Source organism: Caretta caretta, chromosome 9, assembly GCF_965140235.1.
Source record: "Caretta caretta isolate rCarCar2 chromosome 9, rCarCar1.hap1, whole genome shotgun sequence".
NCBI lineage: Eukaryota > Metazoa > Chordata > Testudines > Cheloniidae > Caretta > Caretta caretta.
The window spans coordinates 43,612,254-43,636,708 of NC_134214.1; the positions used below are offsets into that span (position 1 = coordinate 43,612,254).

Sequence of the window (24,455 nt, forward strand, 5' to 3'; positions counted from 1 at the left end):
AAATGCACAGCATCCCACTTGAAATCTGTGCATATGGTTCCCTTTGGAGAATTGGAGTCCTATTCTTTCGTTATTTGTCAGAGATCAAATGTTAGTTACACAGGGTGGGATTTCGAAAAGTGTGTAAATGAATTAGAAGCAAAAGTCTTATTGCCTTTTGGCCGACAATGGGTATGTCCACATCGCAAAGAGAAAACTGTGGTGCCAAGTCTCAGTCTCAAACTGACTTGCGTTGGTGAGGCTCGGACTACAGGGCTAAGTGTAGATGTTCTCACTCAGGCTGGAGCCTCGGCTCTGAAGCCCAGCAAGGGGTAAGGTCTCAGAGCCTGGGCTCCAGCCTGAGTGGGAATTTTTACACTGCTACTTTTAGCCCTGCAGCCCAAGCCAGAGTGAATTGACCTCGGCTCTGAGACTTGGTGCCCAAGTTTTTCCTGGCAGGATTGACATACCCTTGGGCGCTTTTGAAAATCCCTATTAACTGTAGTTAGTAACACAAATCTTCTTTTTTAATCTTTCTTTTTATTCACTTGCTGTACTTTTAAAGTTAAACCATATTTATATTTCTCAAACAAAGTATGTATTGAAAGGTTTCAGAGTAACAGCCGTGTTAGTCTGTATTCGCAAAAAGAAAAGGAGTACTTGTGGCACCTTAGAGACTAACCAATTTATTTGAGCATAAGCTTTTGTGAGCTCATGAAAGCTTATGCTCAAATAAATTGGTTAGTCTCTAAGGTGCCACAAGTACTCCTTTTCTTTTTGCGAACACAGACTAACACGGCTGTTACTCTGAAACCTGTCTTAAGGGTGTATCCTGCTGCCCACCACCATAGTAGCTAAGTGCCTTCTGTCACAATTTCAGGCCAACTGCACCTGTATTCCCTCTCATGGTCCCTCAAGGGCACCCACAGTAGTTTCTGGCTTCCAGCTGTCACCTGTCTTGGGCAGAAGCCTGCATCTTGCTCCCTTCAGAGCAGGATTTTAAGGCCACACAGCTCCCTGAATTTACACCGTGATGGCCCCAGCAAACCTGGCAACCTAAATGCTCATCTGCATTTTGCTTTCTCCCCAGAGGCTGTGACCACTGTATTGCCCACAGTTATAAGTTAACACAAGCACAGTTTTTCTTAGGTGAAAGCATATTTAAAACCTACATACATGCTAATAAACTTACGAGAGGTCATCCTAACTTCAGTCTCAGGCTCTGAGAGGTATCTGGTTTTGAAAACCTACAACTGGGTTTTGCTCCTGGCTACAAGTTCGTGACTGCCTCAAAGTCAGAACCAGAACCCAGGCTGGGCAATTTGGCTGTCTCCTTATACTGCCTGAGCCTTTTATCTCCAGCGTAAATCCACAGACAATGACCCAGTCCTCCTCATGTAGCTGGAAAATGCTGGGTTTTTGCATAACTAGATGTGAGGACTTTGCATTCATCTGTCCCTAGGTATACCCTAGGAAATCCACTTCCCATATATTTTCCCCAAAGTCCATTCTTGTCTGGAACATTTTCAATATAGTCCTTTGAACTCCCAGCGCTCACTTCACATCTCTCCTCTAGAGAGGTTACATGCGATCCTGGCCCACAATATTACATAAACTTTACATTTTATACAACAGAGCCCAAAGGTACTTAATCTTAATTCAACAAAGTCTCCCAAGGATATGCAGGAAATTGCCATATCTATCACACCTTCCAAGTACAATCAATCGCAATAGCCAAGTCCCTGATGGAGTCTCTGGCACTTCTCCCTTTTGAGGTCAAAACTCTGCTTGGGATACAATGGTGTTGGGTTTTTTTAAGTATTTGTATTAATTTCATTTTTTTTTGTTAGGGGGTAAGACTAGGAAAGAGGAGTCACTGTTGTGAGTGTCTTTTTTTTTTTTTTAATGGTGGAAAGGTTTTTTTGAAAAGGGAAGATTTTGCAACATTTCCTAACGTTGGTCACACTCAGGATTTGCCTGATCTCCAGAAGTTTTATTTTTACATTTTTTTTTTGTTAATTCCTAAAACCACTCATTTTAGGCAGTTTTTCTTCTAGGGACTTTCTTAACCTTTTGAATTTACTTAAAAATTGCACACTTGAGAGAGGGAATGTGTCTCTTTTTTTAAAATGTTTTGTGTCTGCACCAGTATTTTCTCTTTGTGTTCAGTTACTCCTCTTTTCTCTGTCCCTTCTTGCTTTTCCTCTGGAAAATATATATTTTATGAATCACCAAGGTATTTTTATCTATATTCTATCACCATTCCTTTTATTGACCTTAATGGCGTCTGCTATCGCTATGAATACAATACATAACCCGTGAATATCCATCATGACTGTATATAGTGCAAATTCCATAATCAGGAATACTGAACTTGCATAAAGTACACATAAAAGGATTAAAACAAATTCAGACAGATCTCATCCAGAAGAACCTGTATTTTTATGCAAAATTTAATGAGTCACTTTCTCTGTGGTTGCAAAGCAAAATATGACTTCAGTTCTGTTGCATTGTAAGGCAGGGCCGAATTTGGCCCTCAATATTTAAAGTTACATTTGATTTAAATAAAACTCAACCAAATTATTATTTTATTAGTAAGGAGGCTTCTCAATATAAGGCTGGGAGTAAAAACAGGTCGTTTTATTTGTATTACAGTAGCACCTATGGGCCACATAACTTCTACTTCAGCCTAGCATAATTTGACACACACATTTCACACTTCTGGGCTGACACTTTGTGTTCTGTGGTTTCCAGAGGATATGCTGCTCCTTTAAATGTAGTGGGTTTAAGGTATCACTGTGCTATGATTTAGCTCTTAATATTTTAGTTCAGGTGATTTTTGTGCCTATTGTGTGTGGTGTTCTGGCTTCTTGTGATTTTTAGTGCTTCGTCATGACACTCAGCATCGACCAGCGATGGAATAACTGATAAGCTTATACACATTGTAAGGAGAGTGGTCACTTCAGATAAGCTATTACCAGCAGGAGAGTGGGGTGGGAGGAGGTATTTTTTCATGCTTTATGTGTATAAAAAGATCTTCTACACTTTCCACAGTATGCATCCGATGAAGTGAGCTGTAGCTCACGAAAGCTGATGCTCAAATAAATTGGTTAGTCTCTAAGGTGCCACAAGTACTCCTTTTCTTTTTGCGAATACAGACTAACACGGCTGTTACTCTGAAACCTGACAAGCTTTTAACAGTGATATGACATAGAATGGGAGCACATGACACTGTGAAGTTATTCAGATCTGGCTGACACTGACATATAGAAAATTAGAGCCCTTAAGGTGCTAACTCAGTTTCAATGCTTCATTTCTTATGAGTTTTGTCTGATGTAGGACATCCACCTAGGTTGTTAATTTGACTATAAGAAAAAGCACTTACTTTTACTTGTATGGTATATATCTAGAAAGTAGTTTTAATTCTTCTATTTCTGGTTTTGTTTTTGTTTTCCAAAAGAATCGGATTTGCAGATCTGCCAGCACAGAGCACCAACCTGTTGCACTAAAAAGATGGAAGAAAACTACCAGACAGCTGTTCGGAGAGAGAGGACTCAAAACATCCAGGCCTTGAACTTTGAACTGAAATATATGATAGTTGGTCATATCACAGCTTTTCAAGGTAGGAAACACATGGAACTTCATGACCCCCACGAAATAAGCATGCTAATGTTGTAGAAGTTATATAATTTGTACTATATAATTGCAGGCAAGGTTCTCTCACTTGTGTTTTTATCATTTCTGCTAGACTTTGAGTCATGGTTTGTGCCTCAGCTTTCTGTGGCCTTGATTCAGGAAGACATCCCTCTTCAGGAGAGCACTTGGGCATGTGTTACTTTATGCGCATGTTTAAATTCTCTACTAACTAGACATGGATTTAAGCAAATGCCTAAATGTTTAACTGAACTTGGGCCTACCTTCTAGGCTTGAAAAAGACTCAGACTTGGATTTTCAAAGGCACAAATGGTAGATGGACACTAAGACCTGAAAAAGAGCTCTCTAGCTCAAAGGCTTGTGTCTGTCAAGACATAGGTCCAGTAAAAGATATTGCCTCACCCACTTTGTCACTCTAATATCCTGGGACCTACACGGCTACAACAACCCTGCAAACATTTGTATCTACATTCTCCCATTCAATGTCAAGGAACAGAAAGTAGAATAAAATGTTTTTCTTCCTGATCCCTGATATAGTTCACAGAGAGAACTATCATCTGACTAGTGCCTTAAAACGTTTCACAAACTATTGAGTCACTTGAAGCCTGACTCCTTTTTGAAGAGTTGTGGCACCCAGTTAAATGTGAGTGCATGAAGGAATTGACATTTGAAAGATTATGTTCTGAGAGGAGTGACTGTTCTCTTAATAACAAGTAGAATTGTCTTTCATCTGGAGATTGCTATATTCGGGCTGGTGTCTTCTCGTCACAGTATTACTCAGGAAAATCAAATGCTTGTATAGGACTTTATATTGCAAAGTGCTGAACGCTCTGTCGGCAGTCCAGAAAGAACTTACGCACACACTTAACTTTAAACGTGTGAGTGGTCCTATTGATTTCTGTGGGACTACTTGTGCTTACAAAGCACTTCAATACAGACTTCTTTTTTGTATCTGGGCCCGAGTGCTCAGCACCTTGCAGCATTAAGCCTTAAAATATGCTAACCTCGACCAGGATTCATTTGATTAATAGAATTCGCATCATCCTGTATACTCAGTGTTATCAGCAGATTTGTAGATCTCTTGTCTAGATGCTGCCTTTGGGGGGAAAAAAGATGACTTAAAATAAATAGAAATTAGTAGATGGTTTAAAGCAATGTGTTTCAACCTGTGGTCCATGAACTCTGGGGTCAACAGACTATCTAAGATTTCCTAAGGGATCCACACTCCATGCAAATTTTTTTAGGAGTCCTTAAATGAAAAAAGGTTGAAAACTACTGGCTTAAAGTATGACCATAACAAATGCTGAAAGCTTAAGAAGACAATCAAATTACAAACTAAAAGTTTTGCTTTTACTTTTAGATGTTACAAGCTGGAGGGAGGTGAGAGCAGGAGGGGGACAGCATGAGACACATGGCATTTGTTTTATTTCACAGTTAGTCTTGGAAAATACTTCAATATTCCACATGGCTTTAAAATCCGGTAGCAAGGACCTTTCGAGCAGCACTTTGGTAAAGCTGGGAAATACATTGGCATTGTTGAATGCTGGTGAGTGATTGATTCAAGTGATCTTTCAGTATCGTTATAGAATAAAGATACGGTCAGAATAGATTAACCTCTCAACCCCTTAGGTCAAGCCAGCAGTTTTATTCCTTGATGCTGATGAAGCCTTTGGAGGAAAGTCTTTGGACATTTCAAGTAGCTTAAATTTCCAGTCGTTTCTTAGAAATGGGCAAATAGGTTGTTTATTGTAAGTTATGGACTGTCTTCTGTCTAGGTTAGGTGAGAACTTTTGATAATGTAACTTTGCTTTGTTGCACTGAGAGCTTCATGTGTTCTTTAGGCTTTCCTTTGCACAAAACCAAAGTTCCTTTCTTCATGTGACATTCTGTTTCTAAGAGTGGTATGATACAGGACACTTACCAAGAGTGAGATCTTAGTATTGAATTAGTTCAGTCCTTTTTGTCCATTTTGTTTTGTTGCTGTTTTACATTATTATAAAAAGTCATGGCTGCAAATACGTGAATCAACTTAGTCTCAACAAACCTTGTTTTAAAGGGCCTCAGGTCTTCCTTAGCCTTGGCGCTGTAGAAGCAATACAGCATCATTCAAAAGTGAGTTGCCACTTCTCCAGTTGCTCATTTTTGAGGGTGTCTGCTGTCTTTCAAATTTTCTTTGCCTCCTTGAATGTTTTACAAGATCTTCCCCTTTTAGAGGGCAGCTCGCTAGTAGACCTTGTTGCCTACTCTTGGGAAACATATGCTCAGATGCTTTTATAGACTCCTACAATTCAAAACCATTGTATTACACACACTTTGTGAGTGTGTGATCCTTAAAACTATAATACAGCTTTTAGGATGGGATTTTCAAAAGGGCTCAGTGTTGGCCGAACTCTGCTCCTGTTGGAGTCCGTGGGAGTTGGACTTTAATGAGAGACTAGTTCGGCCCGTGCTGAGCACGCATGAGAGTTGGACCCAAAAGCGATGCACTGGGTTAAAATGATACATGAATTTTTAAAAACCCTCCCATTTGGGCAATGTTGTTTCTCATTTTCCTGTGTGGAGGCCAAATCCCATTTACTTAGATGGGGCCATAATTGGGTTCTGAGAGTATTCGTGGGAAGGCTTGGATATTTGATTAGAGAGGAGATTTTGATGCAAGCAGGGCAATATGAAGAGGGTTCAACTGAATACTCTCCCTGACATGCATGTGAACCTCAAAAGGTTGTATCTATTTTGGACTGAGGAGACTTCATTTTATTTTTATTAAAAACACACACACACACACAGGTATTTGAATTATTCTGCAGTCAAAGCTGAACTAAACTATTTTTAACAGCTGCCAAAGTCACGCAACATGATTAGTGTGTAAAACTCAATTAAATGTATTACATCTGTGGACAGACTTGTTATTTTTGGATTAGTGCCCAGTTCAGACACATGGTCAGCTTTAGCACTACTACTGCTGAATCCCTTTTTTTTTTCCTTTAAATTTTGCAATATGAGCAAAGCTGTGCTAGTGCAAACACTTAATAAATCAAACTTTCACATTCTGCAAACGTCTGAGCTTGTGTTTCTGCCGCTCGTGTTGTTGCTGTAATACCTGAGTGGAATAGGAAGAGGGACCACTTGGCCTTGGCTATAGGTCTGGCAGGCACCTTTCCTGGTAATGTTGGGGATGGATGGATGCTGGTAGGCTGATGTCAACTAGCCAATTGGATCATGAGAGACACCACCAGCAATTGGATTCTACGGTGATGAAAGAGACAGACACTCTGTCATCTGAATCAGGCCCTGAGTATCTGAGATGATGCCAAATCAAAAAGTCGTTCTGTATATGGCATATTGTAAAGGTTTCATGGGAAAATTCTTGGATTTACTATTATTTAACATGTTATATCATGGAAAAGTCTAAAAGCCATAACCACTGTGCAGACATATTGTTAATGATGGTCCCAGCCACAATCCCTGGCTTGTAGTCTAAAAGAGAAGATGTAGAAGGTGGATGGGACAAGCAGATGGGCCAGGGTGGAGAAAACAGTGTAACAAATAACTAGAATATAGAATGTTTACAGGTCTTAGTCAGCCGGGTATAGTGATCACAGTATGTCAACTTCCTAGCCACTATTAGGTTGTACTTTACCATATGCTGTATGGGAAAGTTCAAACTGTCCCATCCCTCAACCCCACTGTCCAGCAGATCCTCTGTCCCCAGCCTGGGATGACCAACTAATCCTTTTTTTACTTTTAAATTGAACAGAATCTAAAATGCAACCTTATCACTAACAAAGCCGTTCATTCTTTAATTCATTTTGAGAACAGAATATTCTTCCTTGAGCTAAGCATTCCTTTCTTAAAACTTTCTGTTTGCAAATAAACAGCTGAATTGCTGTAGGTTAGAGTGCAACAGGTTAATTTTGCTTGTGGTGATACTACACATTATTTGACACCTTCCTGGCCAGCCACTCCTGCACTCCTCGTGGGGAGAGTTTCAAACAAGAGGACTTGGATTCATTGTTAATGGATTAAAAGCCATGCGAGTGTGGAGACTGAAAGTTGCTGTCAGAAGAGGTATCATAGTCTGACAATAAAGCTTTGTTGTGTGCAGACAGCAGAGAGAAACCTGCCCTCCATCCTCACTGCCTTTTCAATGGAGCACTAACAGGTGCTCTGTATGAGGCCACAGAAGGTTGGCTCTGCTCCTGTCATCTTATGGTGAGGCTAATTTGTGGTAATGAGAATCCAACTGCTAGTAATTTATTCATTTGGCTGATGATCTCTGGGGAGAGGCGGGACAATGTACTTTGAAACCTATGCCAATTTTCAGCCCCCAAATTAGCAGGTGTTAGAGCTGCCAGAAAATGCTTAGTAGAAGTTTGACTGTTTCTGACAAATTTGGTTTCTCACTGGTGTATTTCTCTCATATTTTATTTACTTTTCACAACAGACTACAGGAAATAGATGCTCATGGGTGCTGAATAAAACACTGTTTTGTGAACAACAGGATATTGGCCATAAAGCAACGTTTTAATTCTGTGGGTCATAGAATCAAAGCAGCCCTACTACGTAACATTTGGGTTCCCCCCTCCAGATTTTGCGTGTTCCCATTAGGGCTCAGTTGTCCTATCAGACACAGCTGTAAGGAAGGAGCCGTTTGAGTCAACGGGTGTAGTTCTTCCCATGGTGCCCTGACATATGGGGATTTCACAGCTGGTGCCATTCCCTGGTCCTTCCTCCCCTTCACCCTTGAGGTGTCTGGAGGGGCTGTGAGGATGGCTTGCCCTGAACAAGGTAGAGAAATGCAAGATGGAGCGATTCCCTGTTACTGTTGTATTGTTAATAATAAGAGTGCCTAGATTCCCCACTGAGACTATATGCATATTAAGGGACACTCCCCCCCCCCCCCCCAATTGTGTGATCTAAACAGGCAATAAGTGGGAGGGAAAATGGAGGCACAGACAGGTGGAGTGACAGGCGGAGCCAGGCTCAGACCTAAGGACTCCTCACTCCCAGGCTTCCTGCACTTAGGATGGAAGAATCCAATGCACCACTACAGACTAGGGACCGAATGGCTAGGCAGCAGTTCTGCGGAAAAGGACCTAGGGGTGACAGTGGACGAGAAGCTGGATATGAGTCAGCAGTGTGCCCTTGTTGCCAAGAAGGCCAATGGCATTTTGGGATGTATAAGTAGGGGCATAGCGAGCAGATCGAGGGACGTGATCGTTCCCCTCTATTCGACATTGGTGAGGCCTCATCTGGAGTACTGTGTCCAGTTTTGGGCCCCACACTACAAGAAGGATGTGGATAAATTGGAGAGAGTCCAGCGAAGGGCAACAAAAATGATTAGGGGTCTAGAACACATGACTTATGAGGAGAGGCTGAGGGAGCTGGGATTGTTTAGCCTGCAGAAGAGAAGAATGAGGGGGGATTTGATAGCTGCTTTCAACTACCTGAAAGGGGGTTCCAAAGAGGATGGCTCTAGACTGTTCTCAATGGTAGCAGATGACAGAACGAGGAGTAATGGTCTCAAGTTGCAGTGGGGGAGGTTTAGATTGGATATTAGGAAAAACTTTTTCACTAAGAGGGTGGTGAAACACTGGAATGCGTTACCTAGGGAGGTGGTAGAATCTCCTTCCTTAGAGGTTTTTAAGGTCAGGCTTGACAAAGCCCTGGCTGGGATGATTTAACTGGGAATTGGTCCTGCTTCGAGCAGGGGGTTGGACTAGATGACCTTCAGGGGTCCCTTCCAACCCTGATATTCTATGATTCTATGATTCTAACGATCTGCCCACTAGACCACTCTGCCTCTCACTTTATGACCCCACTACAAAAGCCAGGTCCAGTCTGGCTTTTTCTCAGTGCAGACAGTAAAATGACTGACAGTGCAGTAATCAATGGGCGCTGGATCTTCATGTCACTGGCGTCCCTGCCTGCATGACAGCTGGTGTCCTAAGAAAGAAGTAATGTAACTAGCCAGCACCGCCAGCCTCCTGGCTGGCCTATGAAATGAGCATTCTGCATATGAATTTGCTGAGTCACAGGGCTGCTGACACATATCTTACTGAACTTGGAAATATTCGCTTGAAATGTGGGCGACTGGTTAGCAAAGCTGACATGCAATGAAATTTACAAAACAAAAAAAACTTGGCTGCAGAAATACATTCTGGTTTGTAGTTAATTACTATATGAAATGTAGGCACAGTGTGGTGAATAGATGGCATCCAAAATCAATGAGCTATTTAAAAAAAAAAATCCTGCCTGTGGATTATTTACTGCTGTATAACAGAGAAGTAGGAGTCTTGTTTTTAAATAGGTTTTTTGTAATCTCATAATACTTGGTCTTTTATCCGGACAAACTGTTACACACCCCTTTCCACATGCATGACCCTGCTAAGTAGAGTCCTGTACTCTACTGACCTACTGAGCTGAAAGTTAGCCAAGGTGTATAATTTTGTTTTGGCTTGTTGAACAAAGGACTCCCTACAGAGAGAGACCCGGGAGAGGCTCCATTGGAGTCTTTCTCTTCCCCTCCTGTGCATGGTTCAATCCCATTTGAATGGGCCAAATTATCTCTGTTTGTAGCTGTGAAAGTTCTGATTTCAAAAAAATATATTTGTCTAAAAGGAAGATTGGAATATCCCTTTTAGCCGTGGCATCTTATGCATGATGAGATACATAGTCTTTTGTCTCCTGTTGGTTTTGTGTTGTGTTCATGTTTACCAGTTGGGATGGCACTATATCTTCACAGGTATAAGATATATTTACTTACATCAAGCTCCATCATATTGCCACTGCTGTCCGTTTTATTATTAATAATAACAACACCTAGCTCTTTATAGCACTTTTAATTCATAGCTCTCCCTTGACAAATATTAGTATCATTTCCCCATTTTACAGATGGGGAGATAGGGAAACTGAGAGATGAAGTAACTTTCCCAAGGTCACGTGGAAGGTCAGTAGCAGAGCCAAGAATAGATTCTAGGTCTTCTGAGTCCCAGTCTTGTCCATCATGAGAGGCAGTGTAGAACAATGGATTAGACACTGGCTTGGGATTCTGAATGAAGGATCATCTTTTTGAAGTTATTCATCTTCAGCGTTATGACGGGGTACCGCTCCTTTCTTCATTTCCTCCATTGGCTCCCTCTCACTCTGTGCATCAGGAAACAGACCGAGAATACATAAGCATTATGAACTTCCCATTACTGCTTCACTAACACTTTCAAGTTAGTCTACATATGGAGAGTAAAAGTTCAGACTTCTTTCTGATCAGTGTCTTTTTCTCAGCAACATATTGAATTATACTTTGCAGTGTCTAATATTCCCTGAAGTTCTAACCTTTTTATATTCTGAACATGTAAAATTAAAAAACCTTTGAGCTGTGCCAGGGAGCATGAATAAATATTAGCATCACATTGTGAACGAACGATTATTGAGCTTGCCCTGCAGTGTGCATCTTGTGTATACTAGACCTCCAAACTCTTCAAATGGAATGAGGTGTGTGTTTGGCTGTGGAATGCAATAGGGTTATTTTCTTGGAGCCAATGCAATACAGTACATTGTCAGAAGTTGTATGTGACTCTCTTTCTGAGTTTTTAAATTCAAACTGACAGATTTTTATATGAAAAACAATTGTAACTTCTGATGCCATAGAAGAAAAAGTGTGGCTTGTCTACTCTGTGTTGCCTATTTTACAAAGGATGTTGTGTCAGTGTGGTAATTTACTACACACAAATGAATACAAGGAAAGTGTTTTAAACATTGCATCCTGCACTACTGAATGTAGTGCCATAAATCTTCAAGTAATGGGGTGGGGGGGAAGGGGGATATCAACAAAACTATAGTCCAGTACAGAGCAATAACATGTATTTAGAAGGCTTATATGTAGTCCAAACTGGGAGAATTTAATATTTTGTATGGCTTGGACGGTATTTTTTATTTATTTTTTTAAAAAAAGAATAAATTAATACTACAAGTTAACACTCAGCCAGTCAGTTTATGTGTTGATAGTCCAGATCCAGAGAGCAGTGGTATTTCCAGAGCTCTTCTACAGTGGCTGGTAGAACTTTTATGTTTGGATAAAACAAATGAGCCTGGCTTTCCAACAAGGCATGCTTCTCCTGCAGTTTGGTCACTCATTTTCTACATGATTTAGCACAAGACTCCCTACGTATTTTAGCATGCAGTAAGGCTATCCTAACTAGGGTGACCAGATAGCAAGTGTGAAAAATTGGGACGAGGGTGCGGGGTAATAGGAACCAATATAGGAAAAAGTCTCAAATATCAGGATTGGCCTTTATAAAACCGGGACATCTGGTCACCCTAATCCTAACTGTGGCTAGAAGATCACTTGTATTGCTGAGGTCCTGATCTTCTTTTGTAAATATGAAATTGAAACTAATTTTGGGAAATCCATGAGCAGATATGTAAAGTGGAGGGAGGGCAGAGATCCTCAGCTGATGTAAATTATCATAGCTCCACTGACTTTACTTATACCAGTTCTGAATTAGGCCCAACAAGCAGGACAAATGCCTGTATTAGTCATACCTGCTTCTTTTTGCTTTTCTAATTTATTTTCCCCAGGCTTCTAGCAGCTGGAAATCAGGTTCTCTTTTTAATTTTTCATTTACTACTTTCTAATTTTATGACTTTTTTTAATCCTTTTTTTCCCCTGAAGTTGTTGCCAGTCTGAAGAAGTTTTCTAGAATCTATCTAACAAATTCTACTTAATTTAAAAAACCCAGAAAACATCACCAAGTCTTCTCTTTTCTAATATGAACAATGACAGCTTTCCTAATAGTTCATGTCCAAGTGGGATCGAATGTATCACATTATCATCACCATACTGTCTCTTACTATGAAAAAGTTCCTCTTGAGTCAACTGTAAACATAAAATGGCACTGCAGGCAACTAGCGGCTTACATCCCAAAATGTATAGGATGATTAATTTGTAGAAATAGAACATTATAAAACTGCATGAAAAGTGATATTTTGAGTTAAACCAAGGAACATTCATAAAGTCAATTTTTTCATGTGATGCCTCAAAATAGTCTTTCACAGTAATATGTGCTTGGAAAGAAAGTATTTTGATCAATTGAATAACTGTCAGGAGACCTGTGTTCTGTGTCTGACTCTATACCCCTGAGTTGCTGTGTGACCTTAGGCAAGAGCCTTTACCTTTCTTCTTCCATTTCCTCATCTGGACAATGGGGATAAAGACACTCCAATGCTTTGAGCTCTGTGGAGGAAAAACACGACACGACAGTTAAATATTATCAAGATGTCTCTTGGAGCTTAAAGATCTAGATAGAGCAGGTGAGTAAGGATGTGCAATAAGGAAATCATGATGATATCTTGTGGATGTGTAACCATCAGCTCAAGCTCACCGTGGCTAAGAAAGAGTTCTTAAGTTTTCCCTCTACACCCTCCCCCAGCTCCTTTTTTGATCACTATGGACAATACCACCATCTTGGCCTGATGCTCAGCCCAGTAACCTGAGAGACTTCTTTGACTCTGAGCCCTCTCTAGGTCCTCACGTCCAGATTATGTCCAAATATTTCTGTTCTTTAATCATCGCATGCCTAAGATGCGACCTTTCCTATCCATTCACACAGCTAAAACTCTCATCCAAGCTCTCACCTTGCGTCTTGATTTCTGCAACATCCTTTTATCTGCCATAACAGATGCAGTCTTGCCCATCTCATATCCCTTCAGAACGGTGCTGCAAAGATCATTTCACTAGTCTGTTGTTTTCACCATGTCACCCATCTCTCAGAATCTTTGCACTGGCTCCCACTTCTTTATCAAACATAAGCTGCTTGTCTTCATTTTCAAGCCCTTCATGGTCTATCCCCAGCCTACCTATCCTTTCTCATTTGCTGTTGAAATGTTACTCCTGATTCAGTTTGGCCATGATGATGCCACCCTCCATTGCCCACTGGTTAAATTTTCAAACAAGCACTTTTATGTTTTCTCCTATGCTACCTCTCACATTTGGGAGGCGCGCCCCATAAACATCTGGAAAGCTACCTCACTGTCGTCCTTCAGATCCCTCTTATAACTCTCATCTGCCTTGATGCCTACAAAACACTTGATACTGGTTTTGGTGCAAGTGTAGGGTGACCAGATGTCCCGATTTTAAAGGGATGGTCAAGATATTAGGGGCTTTGCCTTATAAAGGCGCCTATTACACCCCACCCCCGTTCCGATTTTTTACACTTGCTATCTGATCACGCTATATGGGTGTGCTGACACCAGTGCTGGTCATGCTGACCAATCTCATTGTTTCCTTGTACTCCCCTTTTGTATCTGCCCATTGTCTTGTATTACACTTGGATTGTAAGCTCTTTAGTGCAGGGACCGTCTTTTTGTTCAGTGTTTGTACAGCACCTAGCAGAATGGGGTCCTGGCCCATGACTATCCTAGTTGTTATGGTAATACTAATGCTAGTAATAATAATTGTTGTTAGCCTTGGTATTTGTCTTCTGAGTTTTGTGGGGTTTTCTGGATGTACTAGGAAAGAGCTTTTTTTTTCCCCTTTGGCATTTTGTTATATTGACTGTGTGATTAAGATTATATATATATATATATATATATATATATATATATATATATATAAAATTGAAAAATCAAGAGGGGTAAAGGGAGGAAAAGGTATCCTAAAAATTCAGCTGATTTTCAGATAAGCATTCAAAATAGAGGCCTTAGATGAAAAATTGAACAAAAACCTAATGGGAACACTTAATCCTAGCTCTCGATTATAAATCACTGTCTTGCAAACCAGGTCCACTGACATAAATCATGTCCAAAGAAGTCATTACATGATCACTAAAACTGGTAACTGACTGCATTGCAAACATAATTTGTTTCCTTTTAAATGCAGAGAAGACCCTTGTATCAGGTCTTATAATTAATTACATTGAAATTGGCTTATCTCAGCCAATCAGAGTACAGGGATGCTGTAGCAGTACTAGTGGATAATAGTACAGTGAGTCCTCTGTTACACAGTTTCATGAATCCTGTGTGCAAGTCTGCTTTGTGTCATCACTATGTGGTTATTTTTCAACTGTATGGTTTGCAGATCCCTGTACTCTGGGTGACTGACAACCATTGTAAGCCAAGCAGAATCCAGGGACTTACATAATAATTGCACTGCTATTTCTATGAAAATATTTCTCCTCTGATTACTAGAAATGTACTGATTGGACTCCTATACTGAGAGCTTTTGATTTTTAGAACATCTATGCGTATTGGTAGGCTTCTTTTAAATATTCTAAATATAAGTATTTAGAAAGTACTCATTTAGGATCAGGAAACTTAATAGAGGATTTGGTGACCTTGATTTTTAAAATTTCATGTCAAAAGGTAAAACCTAATTACATTACATTACAAACTAATTTTGGTTTAAAGCCAAAACAAATAAGAAAAGATCAATTTAACCCATGTAGTCATCTGGTTGTTGTTGGGCTTCCTTAGTCTGTCTGCCTGACTCCATATGTTGGTTCTCATCTGATACCTAGATTGTAAGCAATTTGGTACAGGGACTCTCTTCATTATCTATTTATCCAGTGCCTAACAAAATGGGGATGGCAGTGGGACGTTTGCATGCTACTGCAGTACAACTAATATGTGATGTAATGTGTCATTTATTTGTTCATTTTAAATGTTCGGGTTTCCGTATTTCAGCCACCTATCATCACAATTACCATCTTGATTCATATTTCTGTGGGAAAACAGGAAAGAGTTAAGACTTGAAATCTGCTGAGTGCTAAATTTGCAGAACAATTTAATGGGGATCTATTGATCAGTGTGTGTGCCAATATTTTTAATGTAACTGGCTTTAAATGACTGCAGTGCATTTCTTCAACACCATGAAAGTGCCTTGGCTGGCCATTGCCTCCTCCCCAGTGTATGAATGTAGAATGGAGGATTAAGTCGATAGATAATTGATGGATAAGTCCCAAAAGAAGGGAAGTACAAAGATAAATGAGCAAACTGTCTATTCATAAAAAGAAAATGTAGAAAAACCTACAAAGAGCAGAGCAAGCAAGTAAGATTGAGGGCTTGTCTACGTGGGGAAATTGACTGGAATAGCTATTGCGAAGTAGGATAATCTGGAACAGTTCCCTGAATGGACATTCTATTCTGGAATAATTAATGCACTTTCAAAGCAGGTCAATTATTCTGGAATAAAATTTCTTCTAGAATAGTGTTTCTACATGGGAAGATAGTCTGGTCACTTTCCTTTTGTAGACCAGCCCTAAAACCTGTGGACTTCACTGGGATACTAGCAAGTGCTTGCTGAATTGGGGCCTTGGCAAACAAAGAACTTGTTCCTGAATGCTTTTATGAGTACATTAATAATAATAATAGGCCTAGTTTGCAATCGGCCTAATCGAAGTTTGTGTTCTGGTTGAAGACTTTAGACCTGGCAGGATTTTAGTAGACTCCAATTTTGATAATTGAAAAAATCTCTTCCATGCCAAAGGTAGATAATTCATCCCAATAATGGAAACTGTGGGAAAAAATTTAAAAACAGGGCTTTAGGCAGCTGCCAAAGACAACCTGCAATATATGACTAATATTTTAATGATGATTCAGGATTAAATCCCCTTCCCTACCTCCTAAAGAATGATTAATTGGTAACTTGGTTTTGTTGTTTTATTAGTCTGTTATGAAATTGAAAACTGATTGATTAAGCAAGCCCTTATGCTCCTTTTAGATGCAAAATTTAACATGTCCTTTGAGGAAGAATATATGTTATCGTTATGTATTATTACTGTTGGGCAATTCAATAAAAGTAGCCGTTGGAGGTAATCAACTAAAGATGAAAGGGTTGGTTTGTAGACAATTGTCACTTTACTCTCATTGTCACATTTTTATGCTTTTAAAAGAAAGTGCGTAAGTGAGACTGGCAAGGTTAAGAGAGCAGATATCTGAAAGGGAATGTGTTCTGCAGAAAACAATAGTGGCAAATCTTAGCCCTATGGCCCGGTAATAACAATGTTCCATTTCAGCTTGCAGCATTATATCACCTGCCCACTGCAGAGTGTAGATGAAGGACTTGTAAAAGAATAAAAACAACTTTTCAGGATAAAATGGCATTAGGAAGTATTTTTTCATCATACTGAATGTGTTCCAGGAGGGAAATGCCCAGTGGTGATTTCGATACTTCTAAATCCTTTTAGAGGAAGAGTTTATTATTTTGTCACTCCTGCTCTTAAAAACAGATAAGCAACAAATGAATCCTTTCTAGGATGTTTTTGTACTTTTAAAATATTTTGTATAGGTTTTACTGATTGGAAATATTGAGAGCATGTTCTCGGAGGATAGATTTTTTTTTTATTTGTTTGAAAAAACTGTTTTTAAATTACAAATTGTTAACAGAAAATGGTTATTTATTTATTATGTTACCCCTTGTTATGGGACCCACATCACGGTAGGCACTGTATACAAATGGAATAAAAAGACAGTCCCTGCCCCTAGATACTTTACCGTCTAAGTGTCACACAGGAGACATCGGGTACAGACAGATGGGAGACTACAAGGAAATAATGAGGCAATACTGGTCAGCATGCTAGGTAGTGGTCTCGGCACTTAAAATTAATTTTTTTCCCTAAATTTAAAACAAGGTAATATTTACCTCCCCAGATCCAAGTTCAGGGTTCTGGGCTTGGGTTGCAACACTTAACATCATTTCCACAAAAGGCTTGTGCCCTTCCGGTCTCACTGTTTGACCTGTTTGTTCCCAGGTTGGGGGTAGGATTGAAGAGATGAACATGCTTGGGAATGTTTTGCTTTAGAAAGGGACCAAGGCGGATCTGGGAACATTCACACTTGTGGACATTGATCCCTAGATTGATGCATTTAAAAAGTTGTATGAAATAAAGGAAATGGCAAAGGTTGTTCTGAAAGGAAGGAAGGCAAAGCTGATTCTTCATTTACTTGATTTGTAATTGTATACCTTACATCCAAAGCTTGTACAACATGTTGGGATATATGTGCTTTATTATTATTATTACTTATTGTTTATTATGTCTCCTTATTCCTTCTACTTTTCTTTTCTTCTGTGCTTGTCCTTGAGATGCTCCTCTTGGAGGTGATGGAGAGAGCATATCTGCCTAGAGGCGACCCCCACCCCCCAGTCCTGTGGAGGGTCAGCCCATTTTAGTGGTCATTGTGACACCAAAATAACCTAACTCCTCTGGGTCTTACACTATTCTTGCTGCAGTGTAAATTGGGAGGAGCACTACTGATACCAGCTGAGTCAAACAGGAGTGAATGAGAGAGACTCAGTCCCTTTAAAATTTCCTGCCTTTGCTAACGTTGGCATCATTTAATGAAGATATAAATATAAAATATTTTGAAGGTGTATTGTGGCACATCATGGACACCTGGGGCTAGCTGGTCAAACACAGGTTTGCCCAGGCCTGTTGCCAAATGAGCATGTTAATGTATATAAACACAGTTGTCAGCAAAAAGTTACTCTAGATCACACTCCAAACCATTTTGCTCATTTTTCCCCAGGTACAAAAATGTCCATAAATGTATTCATGTGCAAGTTTGCACTAGTGTGAAACTAACATGGGCTTCTATTTCTGTGCCTTTCTCTTCCATGTTTTTAGCCTTGCATATGGAGTGCAAATTCTTGGAAATGTAACTATTTGAATGCAAGCCTTTTCTTTATTTCTGTTTGTTTCCTTTAGGAATTTGGATTTATTCAGTGTAATATTACATCCACAATTACCGCCATCCTTACATAAAGCTTAAGACGTGCACTGAAAGATCAGATGTTTCAGACTATAACTACAAAACAAGTTGTTAAGTAATCTGAAATACTTTGTAATTTATATTTAACTATTTTTAGATAAGGGAATATCATACTCTACACCAGCAGATGCAGAATGTGGCTATCCATGTATTAAATGGAGCATACAACTGCTTCAAACTCTACACTGGGTTCATGCTCATTGTCAGTGTACATCAGGGTGCCGGTGATTATCTATAAAGTTCTATTGGCTGTCTCTGAGATTGTCTCCTCCCCTATACTCCATCATGCCAGACATGATTGGCTGGAATACTTTTGCTGTCTGTCTCCAGGATGGAGCATACCTCATATGTTTGAAGGAGTGGGTTGATTCTGTAGCCCTATTGATTGGGCTTTGAAATTTTGTGTCTATTTTATAAACCTATAGATATTCTGATAGGCATATTGCAAATTAATATATAAATAAATATGGGACAGCTTTAATCTCTTTATCATCCTCTCTCTTAAATATCTCTTAAATTGTGTTGCAAGGAAGTTACATGGTGGTGCAGTTTAAGAGGGTTTGGGGTCTGGATGAGTTAGTAACACGCACTGCTACTTCACTGCAAACTGCATTCCTTAACAGAGCTCTCTTGAGGCAATGCCCCCACAGAAGCTTTGCTGAGTGGAGAAGGCAGAGGTGCACTAATGCATCCTTTTCTCTCACCCACAACCTTCTCCTCTTGCACCCTGAGATGATGCTGAGTTCCCAGTCATCAGGTCTCTGGTGGAGGTGTTAGAGGGGTGGAGCAGTGGATGCCGGAGAAGAGCAATTCTGTAGAGAAAGGACATGGTAAGAAAGAGGGACTTTTGGGGCAGAAGGTTAATGGGGGAGTAGGAGTTCTTGCTGAGGCCAGAGGAAGGATGACAGGAGCAGACAGCGAGCTCAGATGCAGTTCGGGGGGTTCTGTCGGAGAAGCAAGAGAGAGGGGCACTAGCAAAACAGTGCTGCTTCTTCCTCACTTCTTCACCCAGTGTTCCCTTCTATGACTCAACAGGAGGAGAGCACTCTGTGGTTTGCTGCAGAGGAAGTCCACAGGGAGTGGCAAGGCTGTTGAGACCAGGGTTTGGAGGTGAAGAATTTGGGGGTATTCCCCACCCCACTTCCTGTGACCCGCCTCCTATCTGCAGGAGAGGAAGGCCCCTAGCAAGTCATAAGGGACTCATCAGCCCCCACACTTGTGAGGCTAGTAACTGAGGTTCGCATTTGAAAGGAAAAGGGCTAGAGCGACTGACTGACTAATGAATGAAAGCTTATGTCTCTAGCAGTCACTTGACATGCCATGCTAAATTCAGAATCCAAAGATGTCTGCAGAAGCTCATTTTATAGTTTAATTTAAGTCATTCTCTGGCTGAAATGGGGAAAATAATGCAAATCGATTATAGTGATCAGATAACATACATCAACAAGGATTTTTTACTGGAAGCAATAGGCATCAAAGAGCCATTAATTTAGTATCCTTGGTATTGCTCCTTTGCATTCAATGGCTGTTGTTTCTATTTTGTACTTAAAAACCCTTGGGCTAATTGTGTATGTCTACCAGAAACATGCTTACTGTAAGTAATGGCAGGGAAGGGGAGTCATGGAATCTTTTAATTTCTTTGCCCATTCTTGTATTGGTGACTCTGAAGTCTCTGTTACTATACATAGCTTTCAGTTTACAAATAGTGGAGGTTTACTATAAAATCAACAGCCTCTAACTGCTTTGTGGATCTCAGAGGAGAGAGAGGCCAAACAAAGCAGGCTGCTTATCAGATTCTCCTTTTTTCTGTCCCTGGCACTCTGTGCCATACATGAGTAGACAGGTGTTGCACCGATATTGATGGCTTATTCAAGATTTAGGGGGTTACAGATTTTGGAGGATATGCTCCCTCTTGAGCATGTAAATCTGTATGGATATCTGCTGCTGTTTCATTCGTCATACTACCTCCTGGCAGCAAAAACCCAGCAGGGTCCATACTGCCCATCGACTGTGGCTGCTCTGTAGTAGTAGCAGCATAGGGACCTGGAGAGAGGTAATAATGAATTGTTACTCCAGTCTCCTGGCCCAGATTTGTGTGTGGAAAACATGGCAGAGAGTAGGGGATGCTGTCTTTTGGGAGAAGCATCCCCCTTCCTCTATTTGCTCCCACCCATCTGGACCCCCCTGGGGAAGGGGCATCAGCATGGGCAAGGGGAGAAGGTACTCTAAAGATGTTGCTCCTTACTTCCCCTACTTAAGGGGGAGAGATACACATGGAGTCTCCTTCCATGTATGGCTCTGCAAGAGGATGATCCAGGCCATTCTGATAAGATACTCTCTTCATTCATGTAACAAAAAAAGATTGATGATTTTCTGTCCAATAACTCACAGGACCATCAACAGTCATCCTGAGTGTTCAGATTATTTTCTTTGAAAGAGGCCCTAAGAGTTGGACCCTCGGCTGGTTTGCTCCACCAGCTTCCAGGGTGATATGCCAATTTATACTAGCGGGGAAACCCATTAGACTCGAAGATTCTGATTCAGCAAGTCACTTAAAAGGCCCAGATTTTTGAAGGTATTTGGGCATTGCTGTCCTCAGTGTTGCAACGCCGAACTGATTTTAAGAGTCTGTCTCATCTGCAAGAGGAGCTAAATGCCATTCACTTTCATTGAGACTTAGGTTCCTAAATTGCTTTTGAAAATGAGATTTAGGCTCCTACTTCAGTTACGTGTTGCAATGCTGAGTGGATCAGCACCTAACAACCTCTCTAAATCTGGACCATAAGCACTTATTTAACTTTAAACATGTATTTAACAGCCATTGTCTTCATTGGGAGTAAGCTCGTGCTTATGTGCTTTGCTGCACAGTGGCCAAAGGGCCCAGGACTGCAAGCCTTTACACATGTGAGTAATCCATATGTACAGGTATTATCCCATCCGATTGCATGCTTGAGTTAGGATTTGTAGGATTGGGCCCTTTAATGGTATCTCTAGAAAAAGAAATGTCTAGAACTCCCATCTCTCAATTGTACTTCTAAAACTCCAGGAAGCAAGGCATGTTTTGAATTTCTTTTTAGCTATTGCAACACAATGTACCTTCTTCAGACTTTTTTAATGGAAAAAAGAACAAATTGAATATATTTCTATATAGTAAAATTTTAACCCTGCAGCCAAAACACCAGTCCTCAAAAACAGAAGTGGATGTACATTTACATATATTAAGCACATCTGAGGAATATTGCTTTTTACCTAATCCTTTAAATGCTACAAAAAGATCTCATTCAACTACAGTCATCTATAAAACAGTACTTAGAAAAGATAATCTTGCCTAAATTTAATGACCAACAAAGGGAAGTTTTAGGGGTGCTACTAGATGAGTTTGAAATTAAAAAGACAATAAAACAACTGCAGGAAAAGAAATCCTTTAGCCCAAATTGCTTTGCTGTTGATGTCTCCCAGACTTCTGCAGATCAATTGATTATCCCTCTAAATATGTATAAGGTCTCTTATGAAAGCAAAATACTTCCCTTGAGTAATTCATAAACTTGGAAAATAACTTCCTTTCTTCTCTTTTTCTGTTGTGTGTGAAAGCTAATCTCAGAGATAAATTCACATGTAACATTTATCTAAAATATTGACTGTCGGGTTAGATAGTATGCGGAATGACCAAGCAGGCTTTGTGGAAGAGAGATGAGCCTCAGGAAATCCTGTTTATCCAGGAAAACCAAACACTGAAACAATGATGATTTTGTTAGATACAGAGAAGGTGCTTGACAGTATGCCGTTGCTGTTTCAAGTTGTTTGCCAAATTTAGCCTAGGTACGGAATTTCATTGTGGCTCAGAATACTCCATTTGATGATGTCTGCTATTGCTATTAATGGAAATATTCCTTTTTTATTTAACATAATCAGAATAACCAGACAGGGATGTCCCTTGTTGACCCTGTTTTTATTATGGTTCTAAAACCCTTCACTGCTCCTCTTGGAGCAAATAATGAGATGAAAGGGGAAAAGACAGCTACCAAAGAACACAAAACAGCTTTATATGCAGCTGATCTTTATCTTTGATGGAGACAATTACTCCAGATTCTGATTGCATTAATAAAGGTGTTGGCACATAATCCGGAGGTAAAATAAGTTTAATAAATCAGAAATCGATTGCAGGAGAAGTGCCTTTTTAGCCCCAGTTTTCCTGTTTTGGATTTCGCTTGGGGATTCACATACAGGAATTAAAGTTCTTTCCAACCTTAAGAAAATATAAGCATTAAATATCAGATCCTCAGCAGTTGTAAATTGTTAGACCACCATTGAAGTCAATGGAGCTATGGCAATGACAGCAGCTGAGGGTCTTCCTTTAAATATCAAGCCACTGATTCATAGAATGAAGGCAGATATGAATAGATGGCTTGTCAACATGGGTCAGAGTAGCTCTTACCAAGATGAATATTCTTCCTCACAGAGTATAACAAATGAACATGTTCTCCTGTGCTTTAAAACTATTAAAAATAGTCTTTACACAATTGAATGAAGCATTCACCCAAGGCCTGAATCAAAGCCCATTGAAGCCAGTGGAAGTCTTTCCATGACTTTGCATTGGCCTTCTAGCTCTTCATCAGCATGAAACAAACCTGTACCTCCTTTAAAAATGACTGTCTGTGCCTAAGAAAATGAAAGGAGAGGCTTTAATTTCCCCAAATGTAGATATGTTATTGGGAAGCTGAGTGGAATATATTGCTAAATGGCAAATGTGTGAATCATAGTTGGGATGGGTCTTAATAGGCCAGTATTACTAGGAAACCTCCTCTTGGCAACCTGCTATTTAGCCAAAAAAAACAGATTCTTGAGAGTAGAATTACTCACCCACTCATGCAGGGGACCTGCAAGAAAGCAAGAAGTATTAGAATAAAATGCAGCATGTTGATGAGACTTTTTTTATCCTTTTTGAAACTTCTGTTTCATTTGAGATTAATAATCATTTACAGGAACTGTAATTGTAAGAGGAACTAAAATCTAGCCTTGTGAAGGTTTAGTCCAAAATCAAATTGGATTATGATGCTATCTATTTTATTACATACAAGCATGAAATATTAATTTAAAATACTTGTTTCACAATTCTAAGCCCATAGAGTTGGATCCTCACCTGGTGTAAATTGGTGTTCTTCCATGGAATGGAGCTATACTGATTTATAGTAGCTGAGGATCTGGCCCACATTGTCATTGACCAGGAAGCAATGATATGAAATACTGGGAGGAAACCAATACTACTTTGGTACCAAAATGTAAGGACAGAAATTTACAAAGACTTTTGTGTATTGAATGATACTAACAAGTGTTGTCATGACACAATTAAGGTTGCAACACATGTGACATAAAACTGGTCCGCACAAAGGCCCCACTTATTCATGGGGACAAATCAGCACAAATGGGCACAAAATCAGTCCCAAAGTGGCCTGGTTCCTGCAAAGGAATGCAATCGGAAGGAGCCACTTTTGCCTTTTCCCTCCATTGCACACCCAGGCAGGGGCCATGCCTAACAATCTGGCCATTACAATTTACGTTCCAAATCTTGACAGGTTTCAGAGGAACAGCCGTGTTAGTCTGTATTCGCAAAAAGAAAAGGAGTACTTGTGGCACCTTAGAGACTAACCAATTTATTTGAGCATGAGCTTTCGTGAGCTACAGCTCACTTCATCAGATGTATACCGTGGAAACTGCAGCAGACTTTATATACACACAGAGAATATGAAACAATACCTCCTCCCACCCCACTGTCCTGCTGGTAATAGCTTATCTAAAGTGATCAACAGGTGGGCCATTTCCAGCACAAATCCAGGTTTTCTCACCCTCCACCCCCCCACACAAATTCACTCTCCTGCTGGTGCTAGCCCATCCAAAGTGACAACTCTTTACATAATCAAGTCGGGCTATTTCCTGCATAGATCCAGGTTTTCTCACATCCCCCCCACCCCCATACACACACAAACTCACTCTCCTGCTGGTAATAGCTCATCTAAACTGACCACTCTCCAAGTTTAAATCCAAGTTAAACCAGAACATCT

The 24,455-nt window shown here is 40.1% G+C and overlaps 1 protein-coding gene across 4 annotated transcripts in view; it reads left to right on the top strand.

Annotated features, from left to right (window-relative positions):
- Positions 1 to 24,455, top strand: part of LOC125642570 (glypican-5-like) — a 610,585-nt gene that overhangs the window by 40,665 nt on the left and 545,465 nt on the right. For all 4 annotated transcript variants that reach the window (XM_048864161.2, XM_048864160.2, XM_048864159.2 and 1 more), the window contains exon 2: positions 3,440 to 3,601. In XM_048864161.2, coding sequence (XP_048720118.1) covers positions 3,440 to 3,601 — 162 coding nt within the window. The remainder of the gene's footprint in view (positions 1 to 3,439; positions 3,602 to 24,455) is intronic.